Genomic DNA, 19,410 nt, shown 5'->3' on the forward strand with positions numbered 1-19,410 from the left:
AACAGAAGGGTTTTCTAGTTGATCCCTAGTCAAACCTGAGCAGACTTTTCAGAGTAAGTGTCTAGCTAAATTTGCTCTTATACAAAGTAAATGTTCTGAAAAAGCGCTTACTTGAAGATAGTTCATTGAGAAATATTAATGACTCACATGAAACATTAACCTATAAAATTTACATAAACATGCGTATCAGGTGAACGGAAATGCATTACAAATACAAGTGCACTTTAGTAAAAGGAGAGATGGAGCCTTGGGGACAGCAGGGTCATGGAGCAGAGAAGCCATGGTGAGCTCCAGGGAGTAGAGGAAGGTTGCCAGAAAGTTCCTGTCACGCTCACACGGTCATGGCGACATCGCTGGGTTCAGTGAGGGAGTGTGAGGTGATAGCACAGTATGGGGCTTCTTATACTAATTCTTGCAAACCTCTCAGCTATGTGCAAGGAGACAAATATTTTAGAAATATTGGAAAATACATCAGTAGATACCGTGCTTTTTGACTTTGATTCATTAAAAGCACTTCCATCAGTGTAACATGTTAAACTATACCATGGTAGTGTAATTGGCAAATTCCAGAGTCCTAAAAATTATTCTGTCAAGTAAACTGCAAGGGCAAAAAAGATGAAGGAGGAATCTTCGGATTGAAAAAAAAATGTTAAAGGGGGGCTCCTGGTGGGCTCTTTTGGTAGAGCTTGCAACTCCTGACCTTGGGGTTGTGAGTTTGAGCCCCATGTAGAGGGTCAAGATTAATTAAAAAAAAAGTTTAAGGAAAATTTAAAAGATAATCAAACAAATGCACTGTGAGGACCTTATTGGGAACTAGGGCCAAAGAGTAATAATAAATAATAATTAATAATAATTTTAAAATTACAGAACATTAAAAAATTATATGACATTTATAAGACAACTGGAAAATCTGAACACTGGATATTTAATATCAATGCATTACTGTTAATTTCTTAGGTATGAAAATGGTATAGTGGTGTGCTAAAAAAAATCCTTGTTCTCTAGAGATGCAAATTGAATTATTTATGGGTGAAATGATGTGATGTGTAGAATTTTCTTCAAAATAATATGGGAAGGGGATGGGAGCCAGACGAAACAAGGGTGGGCATGAGCTGAATGAATGTTGAAACTGATGAGTATAGGGGGTTTCAATATACTATTCTATCCATTCTTCTTTATGTTTGAAATTCTCCATGATGAAAGTTTTTTCAAAATTCCATGTTATACTAATAAATCCTAACAGTTCCACAAAATTCTACAGCAAAAAATAAAATATTAAAAAAGAAAATTAGTCTAAGTATGTTATTGCCCTAAAATATTGCATTTTTAAAGTCTGTCTCATAGACTTTTTTTTTTTAAGGTTTTATTTATTTATTTGAGAGAGACACAGCATGAGCATGAGCAGGGGAAAGGAGGCAGAGGGAGAGGGAGAAGCAGGCTTCCTGCTAAGCAAGGAGCCCCATATGGGACTCAATCCCAGCACCCTGGGATCATACTTGAGCTTAACTGACTGAGCCACCCAGGCACCCCTCTACGTGACACTTTCAAGAAAGCACTAAACAGGGGCGCCTGGGTGGCTCAGTGGGTTAAGCCGCTGCCTTCGGCTCAGGTCATGATCTCAGGGTCCTGGGATCGAGTCCCGCATCGGGCTCTCTGCTCAGCAAGAAGCCTGCTTCCCTCTCTCTCTCTGCTTGCCTCTCTGTCTACTTGTGATCTCTCTCTGTCAAATAAATAAATAAAATCTTTAAAAAAAAAAAAAAAGAAAGCACTAAACATAGAAGATTAATCATACTTCTTGGAATTGCTCAAAGAAGCAATTAAGGATGAAGAAGAAAAGAATAGTCAAGACTAGTTCACCATATAGAAAAATCAGATTAAATAAATTGTGGCATAATAAAAACGTATTCCTCAATTTGAAAAAAATTGTAGTAATGTATTAGCAATAGAAAGATTGTTTTCAAGTTAAGGAGAAAACATGTTAATATATGTAGCAGAATCTCGCTTCTGGGGACGCCTGGGTGGCTCAGTTGGTTAAGCAGCTGCCTTCGGCTCAGGTCATGATCCCAGCGTCCTGGGATCGAGTCCCACATCGGGCTCCTTGTTCTGTGGGGAGCCTGCTTCTCCCTCTGCCTCTGCCTGCCACTCTGTCTGCCTGTGCTCGCTCTCTCTCTCTCTCTCTCTGACAAATAAATAAATAAAATCTTTAAAAAAAAAAAAAAAGAATCTCGCTTCTGTTATTTTTTAAAAAACAGGAATGTAAGCATGGAAAAGGGTATTCAGTAAAGTTCATAGTTATCTTTTAGTGGGTGGGGTAATGCGTTTTTCTCTAACTTCTTTTTATAATGGCTTGACAATTCTCTATCAGAACCATGGCCTGTTTTTGTTATTTCAAAAGTCACAGAAACTGATTAAATGATAAAAAAGCAAACTGGTTTGGTTTTACTCCAGCAGCGCCGGCCTTACTAAACACACACACTCTTAGAATCCTATTCTTGAACTAGAACTACAATCCAGAGCACTTCAGAGAGGGACACCTGGGTAGCTCAGTTGGTTAAGCATCTGCCTTCGGCTCTGGTCAGGATCCCATGATCGAGTCCCACATCCGGCACCTTGCTCAGCAGGGGAGCCTGCTTCTCCCTCTGCCTGTTCTGCCTGTAGTTCTCATGCTTCTGCTTTCTCTCTGTCTCTGACAAATAAATAAAGTAAAATCTTTTAAAAAAGAGAGCACTGGGGCGCCTGGGTGGCTCAGTGGGTTAAGCCGCTGCCTTCGGCTCAGGTCATGATCTCAGGGTCTTGGGATCGAGTCCCGCATTGGGCTCTCTGCTCAGCAGGGAGCCTGCTTCCCTCTCTCTCTCTCTCTGCCTGCCTCTCTGTCTACTTGTGATCTCTCTCTGTCAAATAAATAAAAAAAATAAAATCTTAAAAAAAAAAAAAGAGAGCACTTCAGAGAGAAGCTGTTTGGGCAGGAAAACAGTCATCTGGAAAGTTCTCTAAGAAGAGAAGGAAGGTCTCCTGTCCCACAGCTGTTATGATGAGCACGCACCGTCAGCTGCTTTTACTCTCAGTCTCTAGTTGTAAAAGTAAATAGTTTAAGGGCAAACATGCTTTATCGAGGTTAAGGTGCCACAGATCTGTGAATGCATAGAGACACATCAGACCCTGTTTCGGGGTCATGGTGAGAAAGGGCTTGTCAAACAGTCCCTTTCAGAGAGGGAAATTACCTCTTACCCATTCACTCCCCTGGAGAGACCGTCAAAGAGCATCCCTCCTTAGAATCCTAATGCTTCTGTCTGAAGTGACCAGCTCCCTCGCTGCTTTTCTTACCCAAGGCAGCAACTAAGAATCTCACCTCATAGTCTTTCCTTGGCAGGATCTCATCCTCCTCCTCCTGTGTTTCTCCAAGGATGGTCTAGAAAATAGATCCAGAGAATGGTTAAATGGTTAAATATCAAATGATTAAAAGTAAAAAGAGACATAACTATTTACTAAAATTTGATTGTTTATTTCCAAACCATCTGGAACTATTATCAAATGGGAACAAGATCTCAAAAAAACACAAAAAACAAAAAACACTTTTGGGATGGGCGTGATGTCTGCGGCTATAGTCTTCCAGGTGCGCTCTTCGTTTCTACTGATACGTTCTCTAAATAACCACTCCTGGACGCCTGGGTGGCTCAGTTGGTTGGGCCGCTGCCTTCGGCTCAGGTCATGATCCCGGCGTCCTGGGATCGAGTCCCACATCAGGCTCCTTGTTCTGTGGGGAGCCTGCTTTTCCCTCTGCCTCTGCCTGCCACTCTGTCTGCCTGTGCTCGCTCTCTCTCTCTCTCTCTCTGACAAATAAATAAATAAAATCTTTAAAAATAAATAAATAAATAAATAAATAACCACTCCTGTCTTCAGGACCCGTCAAAGATCTCCCATGCCAGATAAAGAAGAAAAAAATTCAGGATCCATCGGACAATGTACTGAATCTGAAAACAGAAGGGACCTGTCAACTCTGGGACACAGCAACTCAAGTTTTCCCAGGGTGCTTTGCAGAGGGAAGCTGGATTACCAATGACCCAGAAAAGGTGAGGGATACAGTCAGAAAGGGCTGGAGAAACTAAGCCAGCCGCTGGATAAGCACCGAGTCCAGTGAAGGGGCTCATTCTGACAACGCTCGCTTCATTCAAAACTCCTTTCACATGGAAATAAAAGAAAACATGGATGGGATTAACCGGAGCGGGCCTGGATTCTCCCGCAGATTACCAGGGAGGGGTTATGAGGAAGGCCCGAGACTTGGACAGGGGAAGCGAGGCAGAGGCTTGGAGAGCCGAGGATGCGGTGCCCGGGCCCCGCCCGCGGCCACCTGAGGCCCCAGCTCGGCCCGGCCCCACCCCCGGCAACGCCTCTCGCCGTCCCTTGGCAACCGCCCCCTCCCCAGCTGGGCTCCGCGCGTTCCTTACCAGCTCCTCCGGGGTGCGGGTCTCACGCTCACCGCAGCAGCAGCAGCACCACCTGCAGCAGCAGCACAGGGACCCCCTGCACCCCGCCATCTCCCTCCTTTACTGCCACTCTGGAACCCTCCGCCAACCCCCTCCCACCCAGAATTCGCGCCTCAAGTGACTGGCCCCCGACAGTGTCACGTGGTCCTCTCGAGCCTGGGACCGAGACAGGGAGTGGCTGCAGACGGGTGGGGCGAGGGCCCGCGTCACATGACGGTGGAAGACCCTTTTCCCTTGGGCGCGGCCATGTTGGGGACGGACTTCCGGTCGCTCTCAAGGATGGTTTCCGCCCTCTGGTCCCGCCTCCCTCGGCAACCTGACACCTGCGCCGCGCCCCGCCCCGCCCCCCACACCCAAGCCGCACGCTCCCACACCCTGGTCAAGCAGCTGCTGCGGGCGCGCGCCTTCTGAGTCACCCGCGACGGGAGGGTGAGTGGAGGCGAGGCGTGGGGTCGCTAGGGAGGGCTATCCGGGAAGTGAGGCCCACCCACCCGGGGGCGGGGTTGTGAGGGGGCCGGCCCGCCCTTCTAGGCGGTGGGCTTCTGCCTCTCTGCGCGACCCCTCAGTTGGGGGGCTGGTGTAACCGCCGATGGCTGAGACCCCCAGGGACTTCCAGCTGTGAACGGAAAATTCGCTTTCGGTCCCCGGCGTGGACGGAGGGGACCCCGGGGAGGAGGCGGCCCTGAGACGAGGGTGATGACTCGGCCCCCTGGGACCGGGTCTGGTCCCGCGTCCCCGCCCCCACCTTGACCCAGTGACCGGGTGACTCGATTCGTGGTCTTCTAGCAGGGTGCCGGAGGCGTCTTTCCGGCTCCGGTCTTTTAAACTTGCCTCCCAGCTGAGCACCTGTAGGCCGCTGGTACCGCAGTGTCCGGCGCCCACTGTGTCGGGCTGCCCCCAGGTGTCCACCCTGGCCCTTCTGGGCGGGGTGAGTTTCGTATTCGCGCGCTGCACAGATTAAGCAAGTGGTCAGTAAATGGCAGAGGGTTATTTTGAGAACAGAATGACAGCGCTTGAGCCATTGGCGCTCACTGAGTGCTGGCTGTGATGACTGTGCTGGGCATGGGGGATATGGACAGGCAGGATACTGCGCCCTGGTCTCAGGGGACTGGAGGGTTGGAGAGGAGTCAAAACTATGAATCCACAAATACAACCCTATGGCCCTGTGGGAGTCCAGCTTTAAGATGGGTTAAGAAGTGATGTGAGGAAGGAGGCTGAAGAAGGCACGTGCCTGGCACTTACTAGGAAGGCAGTAAGTCTGTATTAAATAAATGAAAGGGCAGGTGGTTCTGTTTCCTCCCCCTCTCTTGGTTTTGTTCCAGCAGACAATTAATGAGCCACTGTCTTGAATTGAGGAGAAAAGACAGCTAGGCTGATCTTGATTTTCTCCCTTTCCTTACTCCCGTTGGCCGTCCCTGCTGAGAAGCTGGAGTTTTAGATCAGGATAAAAAATGGGCATCCCTGGGAAGAAAAGTCGTTGGTACAAGTGTTTTTACTCTGGTCTTGACTGTGGGTGTACAAACTGGTGTTATGTGCCCCTGTGTGTGTTGCAGGGGAAAGGAGCAGTAGAGTTCATCCATTTCTCAGGAGTCGAGGACCCCCAAGGAGTTAAAAACCCCAGCTGAGGGGTGCCTGGGTGGCTCAGTGGGTTAAGCCACTGCCTTTGGCTCAGGTCATGATCTCAGGGTTCTGGGATCGAGCCCCGCATCTGGCTCTCTGCTTGGCAGGGAACCTGCTTCCCCCTTTCTCTCTCTGCCTGCCTCTCTGCCTACTTGTGATCTGTCAAATAAATAAATAAAGTCTTAAAACAAACAAACAAGCAAACCCTGGCTGAGCAGTGACTATCCCCTGAAAGGAATGAACTTGGCCTGGTTGTTCCTCTGATGCCCCATGTCACCACACATAGGATTTCCACTACTAAAAGTGTGTGTCTGCACATTGCTGTTCAAGAATTCTGTTCTGTCTCGTTTTTAAGTATTTGTTTCATTTTCCCCACTAAACTGGCCGGTGACGCCGTGCCCTCTGCTGGCCTGCCTGTGGTTGCCATGGCTTAGGGCTTCGTATGTGGTGATTGTGCAGTCACTGTAATTAACCAGCTTGCGTGGTGTGTGTAAGGAGAACAGCCTGGAAGGCAGGCATGGATGCAACAGCGTTTGTTCTGAGTAGGACACAAATTCATGCCCTTAATTGAACTTGGGACCGGTTACTTGTGAAACCCAGCCGGTGTCGAGGTCTAACCCATGACAGTTCGTGCTACTTTTTGGAGTAGCACGAACTCAGGAGAAATCTGGCTCCTTTGTCATGCCCACACGCCTTCCATCCTGCATGCAGACAAACTGTTCCAAGTAACAGGAGATGTTCCCGACAGGGCCAGACTGAGCTCTGCCTTCTTTGGAGAGTAATCCGGTGACTCTGTTGGCCTCCTGTCTACCAAGCCAGGCAGTCTCCAGTCCACATCCCCCTCCTTCCATCTGGCTTCTGCAACTAGAGCCTCAGCCCGCCCTCCCGCCTGAAAGCCTTGCCCCCGCCCCCTTGCGCAGGGCCCCAGCTAGTCTGGCTCTGGGCTCTTCCCCTGTCATTGCTCCCTCCGCCCAGAGGAACACACTTGCTGGGGAAGTTTCCTTTTGTTTCTTCCCCACCCACTTTGGGTCCCGGCTGGCAGAGATGGACCATCCAACACCCAAGGTTCTCCCTTCCAGATCCCACGGCCCCTCCCTAGGACTGTGGACTTTGGAGGCTGGCAGGGTGAGGTTCTCAGTGCGACCCTCCATCAGGTAGCTGTCACCGAGGGTCCCTGGGCAGAAGGAGCATGTTTCTGTGCCGGGTGGGGGCTGGTTTATGTGAAGCCAGGCGGCTGTGGAGGGCAAAGCGTTGAGGGAGGCAGCATAGACAGTCCCAACTGTAGTATGTGGAGCCACTGGGTGGGGGCATTGTTACCCTTACCCTCCTTGGCCTTCTTCCTGCTGGAAACGCCACATCTCACTTGACCCTGCCGCTCCAGGACTTGGCTGCCTGCCCTCTGACACTCCTGCCCCCACTCCTTGCAGCCGGAAACTGGCCATGGTGAACGAACCCAGAGGGGATGGCGGCCCCCCTCCCCGCTCGGAGGGCAGCAGCAGTGGCAGCGAGAGCTCTAAGGAGAGTTCAAGATGTTCCACACCTGGGCTGGACCCCGAGCGCCACGACAGACTCAGGGAGAAGATGAGGCGGAGGATGGAATCTGGGGACAAGTGGTTCTCCCTAGAATTCTTCCCTCCTCGGACGGCCGAGGGGGCTGTCAATCTCATCTCAAGGTGAGCTGATGTAGTTGGGGAGGTGGGGTCAGAATGAGCCCCCCGCCCCCCAGGGGAAGCAAAGCCACAGCCCTGCTGCAGGGAGGGTCACACTCTGACCCGGCAGGAAAAGACAGCCAGCAGGGGTGGAAAAGAGCAGGGTAGACCCAGGAGCTGCAGCTTCTCAGCTGTCCACAGAAGTCCCTTGGGTTTTTTTTTTTAAAGATTTATTTGGGAGAGAGAGAGCGCGTGCGCGTGTGAGCAGGAGGCAGGAAGAGGGATATGGAGGCAGGGAGAGGGAGGCAGGAAGTCGGAGGCAGGGAAAGGGACAGGGAGGCAGGGAGAGGGAGAAGCAGACTTTATTTGGGGTTTGATCCCAGGACCCCAGGATCATGACCTGAGCCAGAGGCAGACGCTTCACCCTCTGAATCACCCAGGTGCCCTGCATCTGGAATTTTTAGACACATTCTTCAACGAGTTAAAAATGTTGATTTTCTCAGACTGAGTTCTTTGGCGGAACTTGGGACTGACGCATGAATACAGTTTAGGAAGTCAGAAAGCAGTGGCTTGGAGAACATTTTCAGTAAGTTAGGAATTCGACTTAAATACCTTTTGCAATCTAGAAATGCCAAACGAATTACATTAGCGCCTTATGATTTGTGGTTCCATTTTTTTAAGTTTATGCATTGTACCACTTGCATTTTTCATGTGTCGCTCTGGAAGTTTTGAAGTTCAAAGACACGAGAGGTTTTTTTTTTTTTTAAATAAGATTTTATTTGATGCGGGGAGCACAAGCAAGGGGAGGAGCAGAGGGAGAGGGAGAAGCAGGTTTCCCATTGAGCAAGGAGCCCGATGTGGGGCTTTAATCTCAGGACCCTGGGATCAGTGACCTGACCCGAAGGCAGACATCCAGCCCACGGAGCAACCCAGGTGCCCCAGCCCCAGGGTATTTAAATACCATGTTACAGCTGGTCAGTCAGGCGCCTGTGCACATCTGTGGCTCTTGAGGCTCGTTCAGGAACCGTGGCGTGTTCTAGAAGCCTGCTGGCTGCTGCGTCACAAGGAGGTGGGCGGGGGTTGGGGGGAGTGTAGCATGAAAGAAACTTGTGTCTGCTCACCCTCTTTTTTCCTCTTCCTAGAGTGAGCCTCTGCTTGCCACTCAGAGAGTTCCCCATACCTTTGACCAACAAAATGTCTGAGCTCACCCGAGATAATACGAGTGCAAGCACTTTGAAAAGGCTGCAGGGCTGCCCTCTCACAAAAGGGTTGCATTGTTGATACCAGTTATCTCTGCAATCATCATCATCATTGGGGCGCCTGGAGGGCTCAGTCCGTTAAGCATCTGACAGCCCAGGCCCTGATCTCAGGTCGCACTCAGTGGGGAGTCTGCTTCTCCCTCTTCCTCTGCCCCTCTACCCCCCTTCATTTTCTCTCTCTTTCTCAAATAAAATCGTTAAAAAAAAATCATCGTCGTAACAGGAGTTCCCATTGACTGAGTGTTCAGTATGTACCAAATACTGTTGGTACTCCATCTATGGTAATATTGTCACAGTGTTATTATTATGAAGTACTGTTCGCTGGCACATTTTTGAAATGAGGTAACGGAGGCCCAGTCAGATTAATTTTCCCAAGATCACACAGCTACTAAGTAGCAGCGCCCAGATATGAGTGTGGGTCATCTGGTTATGACTTGCCTGTGATGTCTCCCTCCCTCCCAGAGCCCGTGGGAAGGTGGTGAAGGGCCGTGTGCTCTCAGGAGCCCCTCTTCAGAAAGAAATTACCTACAGGTTTGATCGGATGGGGGCAGGTGGTCCCCTCTTCATAGATGTGACCTGGCATCCAGCAGGGGACCCCGGCTCAGACAAGGAGACCTCCTCCATGATGATTGCCAGCACTGCTGTGAACTACTGTGGCCTGGAGACCATCCTGCACATGACCTGTTGCTGTCAGAGCCAGGGACAGATCACGGGCTACCTGCACAAGGCCAAGCGGCTGGGCCTGAAGAACATCTTGGCGTTGCGGGGAGGTGTGGAGCCAGCCCTCTGCTCACTGGGATCTTGCTTCCTGGAAGGCCTCTTCCATCCCTGGAATGGCCCTTTACTTTTCACTGGGTCCCCCACTGAGCAGCTCAGCATCCTCTCCCATCCCGTGGTGTCAGCTGGCCTTGTGGGTAGTGAGCACGGTCGGGCTGTGCAGATGGACCCACTTCTGGACTCTTGGTCTTGGCATCGGAGCTCAGTCAGGACTGCAGCCTTACCTGATAGCCCACTGCCCTGGCTACACAGCTCCAGCGATTAGAGAGTGCGGTTCTGGCACTGATCCCCGGGGGGGTGCGGGGACAGTTCCTCATACCTCTGGCACCTGTTGTCATCATGCACCCGAGTGTGGGAAGAGGGACCTGGGTGGGGTGGTGCTCCCCACTAGGACTCACCTGGGAGTAGGAACTCCTCTGGGAGGCAAGAGCTCCAAGAGGGTGGGAGGGGGAGCAGTGGGGTTGGGGGAGGTGCCTGAGCACACCCAGATCTGGGGAGGGAGGGGGTCCCACATACTCCAGGCTAACTGCAGAGCTGCAGCTGTCCCCTGCTTGGCGCTGCCAGCACATTGCACGAGGAGTCAGTTCTCGGTGAGTGCTTGCCAGGATGGCTGCGTCTTCCTGGCCGCCACTTGCCAGGTGCTGTGCTGGGAAAATCAAGGCTTGGTCTCAGAGAAGCCTGCGGCCCTGGGGGTGGGGTAGGGAGAAGGATCATAAAGGCCATCTGGAGCACCGGTGAGACCCAGTGACTGTGGCCTCTGACCCCCTTGCAGACCCCGTGGGTGACCAGTGGGAAGAGGAGGAGGGAGGCTTCAGCTATGCCGCGGACCTGGTGAGGCACATCCGGAGCGAGTTTGGGGACTACTTTGACATCTGTGTGGCAGGTGAGTGGCTGGGCCTTCCCAGCATGGGAGGACAGGGTAGGGAAGGCGTGACATAACCAGAGGCACAGAAGGCCCACCGGCATTCAGTTCAGGACCCAGTGACCCAGGCTGTCGTGGGCCTGCACCTGTGCTGGGGGAAGGAGGCTCAAGAGCCGTGTCACACACTGTCCTCGCTCTCATTCTGTCTTCTGCCACCTGACAGGCTGCCACCGGCCCTTAAGTTTTTAATCCCTTTGCCCTTTTATGCTCTTAGCTTGCTTCCCAGCCCTATTCTTCTTTAAACAAAGGGATGTTAAGACGGGGTGGGGGGGGGGGGGGGGGGGGGGGGGACAAGGAATTTTGGAACCCTTGTCAGGAAACGCTACGTGACCTCACGAGGCTCTGGACCAGGAAGCAGTGAGAAACCAAGGCCTCCCTCGTTCTGTCTGGAGCCGCAGAGTCCCCCATCTCTGCCTCACACTGCGCACGTGCTCCACGCTTCCAGGAGCTCTGAGTGTACACTCTTGCACACATGTGACCTGCCACCAGCTCCCGAGTATACACAGTCGCTTCCAGCCAATAGTCCTGACAGACTGACGGGTCTCAGAGTCCGCTCCAGACTTTCAGGAGAGGGCACTGGACCGGCGCAGCTCCTGTTCCAGGGGCTACAGCCAAGAGGCAGGGCTCACCTGCTCAAGATGGATGGGGCGGCCTTCCCTCTTAGCCCCACTCGCTGGGATCGGGACTCGGCTCCTCGAGCCAGGGCTTGGGTACGGTGAGGCAGCGTGTGCCTGGACGCAAGAAGTCCAGGGATTCCCTTGAACGTCGTCCTGACATGACCATTTTTTTCTCAAAACTTTCTTGGGGAAATCATACCATTTTTACATGAAAACCAACATGGCTACGTTCTGGAGTAGCACAGAAAAGGGATGTGAATTTAAGAAACTAATCCTCATGGCCTCAAAGAAGTTGTCGCCGGTGGCTTTGAACTTAGTCCGTGTGCACATCTGCTCTTCACAGTCAAAGGGGCATTTAGGTGAGTCTGGGAGGCCCTGATGAGGAGTTAGGAGCGCAGTGAGCATTTCCACCTGCTCAAGCATTCCCTGCTCACACGGGCCGCCGTTTGGCCAGTAAATTGGGGAGCGCGCACGTGTGCAGTAGGCGCTGGGTGGTCGTGCACGGAGACGGGCCGAGCTGTGAGCTTGCAGGTGTGGGCCTGGGGCTCTGCCTGTGGTAAAGCAGACGTGTGGGATGATCCGGGTGGAGACGCCACGCTGGCTATGACCAGAAATACAGTAAACGGGCAAAATCTAAATGTAAGCAAATGCTACGTGTGTTCGGTGGTAATTGAGGATTTAGAGCTGTAGTTTGAGCTTTTAAAACCTCCTTGTTTTCAAAATTGCTGCTGGAAGAATAGCCTTATTGAAAGTGAAAAATGGTGGTGCTCAGTCCTCCCACCCCTTCGCCTCCTGAGATGGGTTTTTATATCCATTTTTTGATGACTTGGGGTTTCTGCAGAACAGAAGGGCCTTATCACAGCAAAGCAGCTTGGCTCCCCAGCAGCCTGGCTCAGGGTCCTGCCCAGGGCTTAAGCTCAGGAAGCCAGCACTCCCCTGTAGCTTCCTGCAGGCCTACAGTCATCCTTTGCAAATACTGAACACGGCTGCTTGTGAGTTCAGTTGCTCAGGAAAGGAAGCAGACATAGGGTCCACGGAGCTGCTTCGGTGACATGGGGTCCTGCCTCCCAGGCAGTTCTGGAATCCCGCCCTTGGCCTCCTTGGCACGTGGTCTCCAGAAGCTCGTTACTTTTTGGGGGGCTGCTCCTTCCAGGGTCAGGCAGCTCTCTGGGACCGGTCCTGGCTCTGGCATCAGAAGCAACACAGACTAGGACTAATAAGGAACTTGAAGGCGAATCCCTGTTCCCCTGCGACAGACCTTTGGGCTTTCAGAAGTAGTCCCCGGGTTCTCTCCGTTCTCCCCTTCAGAGGGAACAAGCCTACCTTCTTCACTTCTTCCCTGGGCAGCGTGGTTTCTAATGTCCACGCTCTTGGAACCCTGAGTAATCTTCGTGTTAAAATGAAAGCACGGTTTTGAATCTAGTGCCCAGACTCCAGCCCAGGACCCCAGATGCTGCCAGACCCGTGCTAAAAGTGACATTTTCTCTTTTCTGTGGCCCCAGCATGCCACCAGATTTGCTCGGCGCTTGCCACGGACCTGAGGCAGGACATTACAGGGAGTTGGGTGCCATCCCTCCCCCCAACTCTTGGGCAGGTCGCCCTAGGCCACCTCTCACCAAGGGTCACGGCAAGAGTGAGAAGCACAGCTGCTCACCATCTTGGCCCGTCTGCTGCGGTGTTGCAGGGGTCAAGAACCTCTGAGGCAGAGGGCTCTCTGCTCCCAGCTTTCTGGTCTCTTCCTCACTCACCTTGAGCATGTATGTGGGAGCCAGCCTCTCCCTACTGTCATCCCTGTCGGCAGGTTACCCCAAAGGCCACCCCGACGCAGGGAGCTTTGAGGCTGACCTGAAGTACTTGAAGGAGAAGGTGTCCGCAGGAGCCGACTTCATCATCACCCAGCTTTTCTTTGAGGCGGACACATTCTTCCACTTTGTTAAGGCTTGCAGCGAGATAGGCATTACCTGCCCCATCCTCCCCGGCATCTTTCCTATTCAGGTGAGGGTCCCAGGAGGTTCCGTGGCCTCCCTCCTTCCCCCTCCCAGCACAGGCCAGAGCCCTGGCGTGAAATCCAGTGCCTGATGCTCAGGACCTCTCCCTTCAGACGGGTGCAACATGCCTCCCCATGTTGGTCCCCTTTGAGCCACTCCCTGCCCCCAAAACAGCACCAGTGTCTGTTGGAGGGACCAGCTGACCAGTGTCCCTAAAAGGGATTATATCTTTCATTATAAATCTTGGTAAAAAATCAGTGTTTCCCCAAACTTGACTGTCATCAAAATCATTTGAAAAACTTGTTTTGAAAGGTAGATTTCCAGATCTCCTGTCTGGAGGTTCTGATTTAATAGGTCTGAGGTGGGGCCTGAGAACTTGCATGTTACTTGTTAAATTTTACAGGTGGTGCTGATGATCAGTGCAGCTTGGGAGCCACTGGCCTTGATGCCCACCAAGTTATCAATAAACACACCTAGGGGCGGAAGGGCTAGCTCAGCCCAAGGGCGGGAATGCTGTAGGCAGCTGCTACACTGAGTGGAAGAAGCTGGACAAGGCGGGGGTACTCCTACAACCTGGACTGGCTTTCCTGAGTCACTCTGTGTGACACTACAGTTGGCCGGGAGGCCTGGTGGGATGGAAAGGGCGGTAAGTATTTCGGGGGAGAGACGGGCTGGGAGATGGCACCCCACAGCCCTTTGTGTCTCGTACAGGGCTACCATTCCCTTCGGCAGCTTGTGAAACTGTCCAGGCTGGAGGTACCACAGCAGATCAAGGACGTGATTGAGCCGATCAAAGACAATGACGCTGCCATCCGAAACTATGGCATTGAGCAGGCCGTGAGCCTGTGCCAGGAGCTTCTGGCCAGCGGCTTGGTGCCAGGCCTCCATTTTTATACCCTCAACCGTGAGATGGCCACCACAGAGGTGCTGAAGCGTCTGGGCATGTGGATTGAGGATCCCAGGTGATGCCACTGGCCCCGAATTTGGGCCTGGGAGGCACAGAGGAAAGTCAGATGGGCAGACAAGGCAGAGAGAGGTCACAGAATGATCATGCCCTAGCAGTGCTGGCTACCATGGCGATACGGAGGGGTGTCTGCCATGGCTAGCCATACACTTAGGGTTCTGTCTCAGTGGGAACTCCATGCATAGTCAGATCAGAGAACTCCGGCTGATTGCTGTCCCCACTCTCCCCACCCCCGCCTTTCCTGCTTCCTCTAGCCAGTCCCTTGCTCATCCTGTCTCCATTCTCACCCAGGCGTCCCCTGCCCTGGGCCGTCAGTGCCCACCCAAAGCGGCGGGAGGAAGATGTACGTCCCATCTTCTGGGCCTCCAGACCAAAGAGTTACATCTACCGCACGCAAGAGTGGGATGAGTTCCCCAACGGGCGCTGGTGAGCACCTGCAGGCAACCCATTGCAAGTGCATCCTGTTTCTTGGGAGGGAGGCAGAGGGAGTTTGCCTGCTTATTGGCGTGCTTTTTGGGGAGCGGTGTGGGACGGGATTCATAGGAATGCCCCTTGGGCAAGTGGGCACAACTGTCCCTCTGTCAGGATCCCCAGGTCAGGAGTATGCCTTGCCCCCTGGGCACCTTCTCTGCCAGGGGCAATTCCTCCTCGCCAGCTTTCGGGGAGCTGAAGGACTACTACCTCTTCTACCTGAAGAGTAAGTCCCCAAGGGAAGAGCTACTGAAGATGTGGGGGGAGGAGCTGACCAGCGAAGAAAGTGTCTTTGAGGTCTTTGCACACTACCTCTCGGGAGAGCCCAACCAACATGGCTATAAGGTGAGTGATGCTGGGGTGGGGTTCCTGGTTAAACCCCCTGCCCTGTCTCCCCCTGCCCGTCCCCACCCAAGCCTCCCATCTCTGTCTGAATGGGGCACCTCCGCAAAGGGGAGGGTGAGCTGGGAAGTCCCGACCTGGGACATCTAAAAAGGCTGATGGAAGCACAGGTGGAGCCTGCGAGAGGGAGGGTGCCTAGGGTGCCCGGTGTCATCGCTGTCCCAGCCCGGCTCACCCTCTGCCCCAGGTGACTTGCCTCCCTTGGAATGATGAGCCCTTGGCGGCCGAGACCAGCCTGATGAAGGAGGAGCTGCTGCGCGTGAACCGGCAGGGGATCCTCACCATCAACTCGCAGCCCAACATCAACGGGAAGCCGTCCTCCGACCCCGTCGTGGGCTGGGGCCCCAGTGGGGGCTATGTCTTCCAGAAGGTGTGGCAGGGACACACAGGGCTGGTCCACCTTGGCCAGCCCCCGGGGGTTCCCTGGAGATGAGGACAGAGAAGCTCCCCTCCCTCCCTGGGGTCTCTTTATTCTGGGGGGCAGAGGACGGTGTGGACAGGAGCTCACGTGTTTAGTCAGACCTGGGGATGCAGGTCACTTGACTGCCATGCGCTTTAGCTGTCTCTTCTGTAAAAGGCAGAGAGAGCCCGTCATGCTCTGGGCCGAAATGAACAAAGCACGTGCTTGGCACGTGGGAAGAACATAGGAAGCATTCGTGAATGGAACTGCTACTGGTGTCCCGAGTTGACACCTTTCTCCTAGGGCTCCTGGAGTTAAAATGCCATTCTAGAACTGTAGCCCGTGGGCTCTGGAGTTTGAAAGAGCTGGGTTTTCAGTCCCCGCCCCGCTGTCTCCTTCAGTGCGGCCCCATGGCTCAGCTTCTCCGGACTAAGTTTCCTCATCTGTGGGATGGGGGTAGCCGTGCTCCCCCTGCAGGCCACGGACCCAGCCTCATCCCGGACAGGTCCTTGGTGCTGGAGAAGCCCTGGGGGCACTGTTAGCCTCCAGTGAGTGGGGCGGCCGGGATGTGTCGGGGACCCTCCTGCGTCTCAGCTTACCAAACGGGCCTCCCGTCCTGCTTCTGAAGCGGCTTCTCTGTGGGGCCTTTCCTGGCTGGGAGAAGGGAGGCAGCTGCCCCTCAGACCTGTCTAGATGGAGAAAGCCCACACGCCTGCTCCCCTCCCCCCTGCTTGCATTCGCCCATTCTCAGTTGTGATTCGGTCCACGTGGCCACGCTAGCCCCAGGGCCTCAAGTCCTGCCACATGTGTCTGCGAGGGCACCTGCCTGGGGTGTTGGGAGGGCCAGCGTCCATTCGCGGTGCACATGGGGCAGGGGTGTGCAAGGACTGGGTTTGATGTGCTGGTCTCCCCCCCACCAGCCTGCCCATGGGGTGTTGGGAGGGCCAGCGTCCATTCGCGGTGCACATGGGGCAGGGGTGTGCAAGGACTGGGTTTGATGTGCTGGTCTCCCCCCCACCAACCTGCCCATAGGCCTACTTGGAGTTCTTCACTTCCCGCGAGACGGTGGGGGCACTTCTGCAGGTGCTGAAGAAGTACGAGCTCCGGGTTAATTACCACATCGTTGACGTCAAGGTAGGCCGGCCCCAGGCTTTAGCCAGAGCTCAGCAGGCCAGGGGCTGAGGGCACCGTGTTTACTCCATCCGTCTGCGAGCACTGAGCACCTAGCGCTGGCCAGGCATGGTGGAAACATAGGCCCAGAGCCAGGCCCCTGCTCTCAGCCCAGAGGCCCCCCAGTATAGGGAGGGGTCCAGTCCGTGGGCAATTACAAATCGGGTTGCCCTTTTAATAGTAAGGTTCAGTATGGGATGCTGGGGACCCAGGGAAGGGACATCTAATCTGGGAGGTCAGGGAAGGCTTGGAGGGGTCCCCTGTGGTTGGAATCTTTGAGGACAAGGAGCAGGCATCCTGGGGAATGGGCGGAGGCCTGTGAAGGCCTTGTCTGCTGGCCTATGGGGACACTGCTGGGTGGGTTCAGAGTAAGGCTAAGAGAACTGACTGTGCTGCTGGGGATTGGGGTTTCCCCTAAAGGCCAGAGGGATCTTTTCCTGGCAGCAATGGCTTGGCTCCCCATTTTGTCATAGGTCACGGTGGACGGGGTGTGGATAATAGGACCAGGGAAGACTAGAATCACAGAGGCCCTTGTGTCAAGCCAAGTAGCAAGGGGCAGCCTGGCTGGGCAGACACACAGCAACAGATCCACAGACCCGTAAAGGGAACCAGCAGGAGCCAGCAGGACATCCGGATGAGGGGGATGCGACTTGGGGGGGAGGGTGTGGAGCTAGGAGCACAGGGAGGAGGAAGGAAGTGCCCGCCCCCCCTTTCCCGGGCGGGGCTGGGAGGGGGCAGGTGGAGGGGATGGAGCAAAGCCTCCTCCACCACCACCACCCACCCCTTCGAGTTCCCAGGCAAGAAGATGACTGCAGTGCCTACGCCCAGGTCTGCTCTGACCACCTTCCCACCCCCATCTGCCCTCAGGGTGAAAACATCACCAATGCCCCTGAGCTGCAGCCCAACGCGGTCACTTGGGGCATCTTCCCTGGGCGGGAGATCATCCAGCCTACCGTGGTTGATCCTGTCAGCTTCATGTTCTGGAAGGTAAGGGGGCCAGGAGTGGGCGTGCCCCGCACACCCCGAAATCCTTAAGCGGGAGGTGTCATTGGGGCCACGTCGCCAGGGCAGGTGGGCTCCGCCTTCCTGGCTGGGTCCTGACCCTGACTCAGGGTATTGGTTTCTGGACTGGAGGTGACTTTGCCAGGAACCTTTGTTCCATTCCTGGAAGTGTCCTGTGGAGCCGCCTACAGGCCCTTGCGGGGAGGAGCGAGGAACATGGAGCCCTGACCCAAGGGCAGCTCTGTTCACCTTGCCTGCCTGTGTGTGCACATGTGTGTGCGTCTGTGTGTGTGCATGCGTGTGGCTGCAGGATGAAGCCTTCGCCCTGTGGATTGAGCAGTGGGGCAAGCTGTACGAGGAGGAGTCGCCGTCCCGCATGATCATCCAGTACATCCACGACAACTACTTCCTGGTCAACCTGGTGGACAACGAATTTCCGCTGGACAACTGCCTGTGGCAGGTGGTGGAAGACACATTCGAACTTCTCAACAGGCCTGAGCCAGAGCAAGACACACAGGCTCTGTGATCCCTTACCCTCGTGGCCTTAGCCTGAGGCCCCTGCTGTCCTGCCTTCCTCCTCCCCAGGCCTGGTTCTCCCGGGGACCCCTCTTCTCCGGCATTTCTCCCCCAGCCCTGGCCTCCACTCCTCCGTGATGATGGCAGCTAGACTGGCGCGAGGCTTCCCGGCTCTGGCTGGACCGGAGTCAGCCCCACGGGGGAGCCTGGTGTTCCTCGCTCGGCCTAGACTGTGTGCACCCTGAGGAGTGCACCCTGTCCTGCTGAGGACCGTGGTGGGAGGAACAACATCCTGCCTGAGAAGAGAGGGCAGTTGTTGCTGACCGAGCCCTTGGACCAGGGCAGCCACTGGGAGCTGGGGCTGCCAGTGACCTTGCACTTGGGACCTGCGGAGCAGCAAAGTGAACCCCGGGTGGCAGGCATTTGTGGTGCTGCGGAAGACACTGGCCCAGCGGAGGTGGTGGCTGCTGGCATGTCCCCTTGTGGCTGGAGGGGCAGACCCTGCCCTGCCCACCTGCTTGGAGGGCCGCCCGGTTGGCTTCTAGACAGGCCTTGGCCTGAAGCCTGATAACGCCAGCATTTCTTGGCGCCCCCCCCCACTCCCCCACCCCCCGCTGCCTGTCTGCCCGAGAGCCAGCTAGGGCTTTCACTTTTCTCCTCTGCTGCTTTACAGAAGAACTATTTCTGTATTCCGGTGGTTCAAGAGGGAAGGTGCCTCGTACAGGTTAAAGGCATCTCAACCCTTATACTTGGTGGAGCCCTTGACCTGCCCTTCATCCCCTCTGACCGCAGAGGGGATACCCTGTCTTACTGTCAAGGGCAAAGATAAGGCTCCACAGAGCAGAGCAGGACTGACTTCTTCCTGGCTTATTTTTTTAGGTGGGACTTCTTACTGCCAGCTGCTTCTGACCCTCTGCTCATCCTGCTTCCGAAGCTATCTGCCTGGCACTGCTCCCCAGCAGTCAGCCCTCGAGCCCCACTACCCAGGGACAGTGACTGCTAGATGTGTAGAAGCTGTTCCCTGTCCTGGTCCCAGTCCCTGCTGGCTGGTCTTCACTGACTCAGCAGGAGGGTAGGGTAGGTGTCCAAAGAGCAGCCTGATGGCAGAAGAGGCAGCCAGGGTCACGGGTGTACCCTCTTCACTTCCATCCCAGGGTGGCTGGCTGAGG

General features: G+C 54.2%; 2 protein-coding genes across 9 annotated transcripts in view; one reads left to right on the top strand and one right to left on the bottom strand.

The window, feature by feature from the left end:
* CLCN6 (chloride voltage-gated channel 6) overlaps positions 1 to 4,782 on the bottom strand; it is a 31,295-nt gene extending 26,513 nt beyond the window's left edge. The window contains exons 1-2 of one of the 3 annotated variants that reach the window (XR_007126388.1): positions 4,446 to 4,782; positions 3,350 to 3,409 (exon numbers count right to left, since the gene is read on the bottom strand). Coding sequence is in view for 2 of the 3 variants with exons in the window: in XM_047723680.1 (XP_047579636.1) it covers positions 3,350 to 3,409; positions 4,446 to 4,535 (150 nt within the window). In the remaining variant the exon portion in view is untranslated. The remainder of the gene's footprint in view (positions 1 to 3,349; positions 3,410 to 4,445) is intronic. The other 2 variants (XM_047723680.1, XM_047723681.1) reach the window with 2 other exon arrangements.
* MTHFR (methylenetetrahydrofolate reductase) lies at positions 4,762 to 19,082 on the top strand. 6 transcript variants are annotated; one of them, XM_047723685.1, is made up of 12 exons: positions 4,762 to 4,913; positions 7,532 to 7,777; positions 9,475 to 9,782; positions 10,562 to 10,672; positions 13,130 to 13,323; positions 14,028 to 14,278; positions 14,572 to 14,706; positions 14,916 to 15,096; positions 15,341 to 15,523; positions 16,586 to 16,687; positions 17,591 to 17,710; positions 18,036 to 19,082. In XM_047723685.1, the coding sequence occupies exons 2-12, from the start codon at positions 7,545 to 7,547 to the stop codon at positions 18,249 to 18,251; spliced, it is 2,034 nt and encodes a 677-aa protein (XP_047579641.1). In that variant the 5' UTR covers positions 4,762 to 4,913; positions 7,532 to 7,544; the 3' UTR covers positions 18,252 to 19,082. The 6 variants fall into 6 exon arrangements, with proteins under 6 accessions (XP_047579641.1, XP_047579638.1, XP_047579640.1 ...); XM_047723682.1 differs by lacking the exon at positions 4,762 to 4,913 and adding an exon at positions 7,067 to 7,258; XM_047723684.1 differs by lacking the exon at positions 4,762 to 4,913 and adding an exon at positions 7,068 to 7,258 and having other exon boundaries at positions 9,544 to 9,782.
* The last annotated feature ends 328 nt before the right edge of the window (positions 19,083 to 19,410 follow it).

The sequence above is a fragment of the Lutra lutra genome, chromosome 4 (genome assembly GCF_902655055.1).
Source record: "Lutra lutra chromosome 4, mLutLut1.2, whole genome shotgun sequence".
Classification (NCBI taxonomy): domain Eukaryota; kingdom Metazoa; phylum Chordata; class Mammalia; order Carnivora; family Mustelidae; genus Lutra; species Lutra lutra.

Coding starts and splice junctions, on each gene's coding strand:
- MTHFR (XM_047723682.1), top strand. CDS start 7,149: ATGGACCATCCAACACCCAAGGTTCTCCCTTCCAGATCCCACGGCCCC. Junction 9,783..10,561: donor CATCTTGGCGTTGCGGGGAG/GTGTGGAGCCAG, acceptor ACCCCCTTGCAG/ACCCCGTGGGTGACCAGTGG. Junction 10,673..13,129: donor CTTTGACATCTGTGTGGCAG/GTGAGTGGCTGG, acceptor CCCTGTCGGCAG/GTTACCCCAAAGGCCACCCC.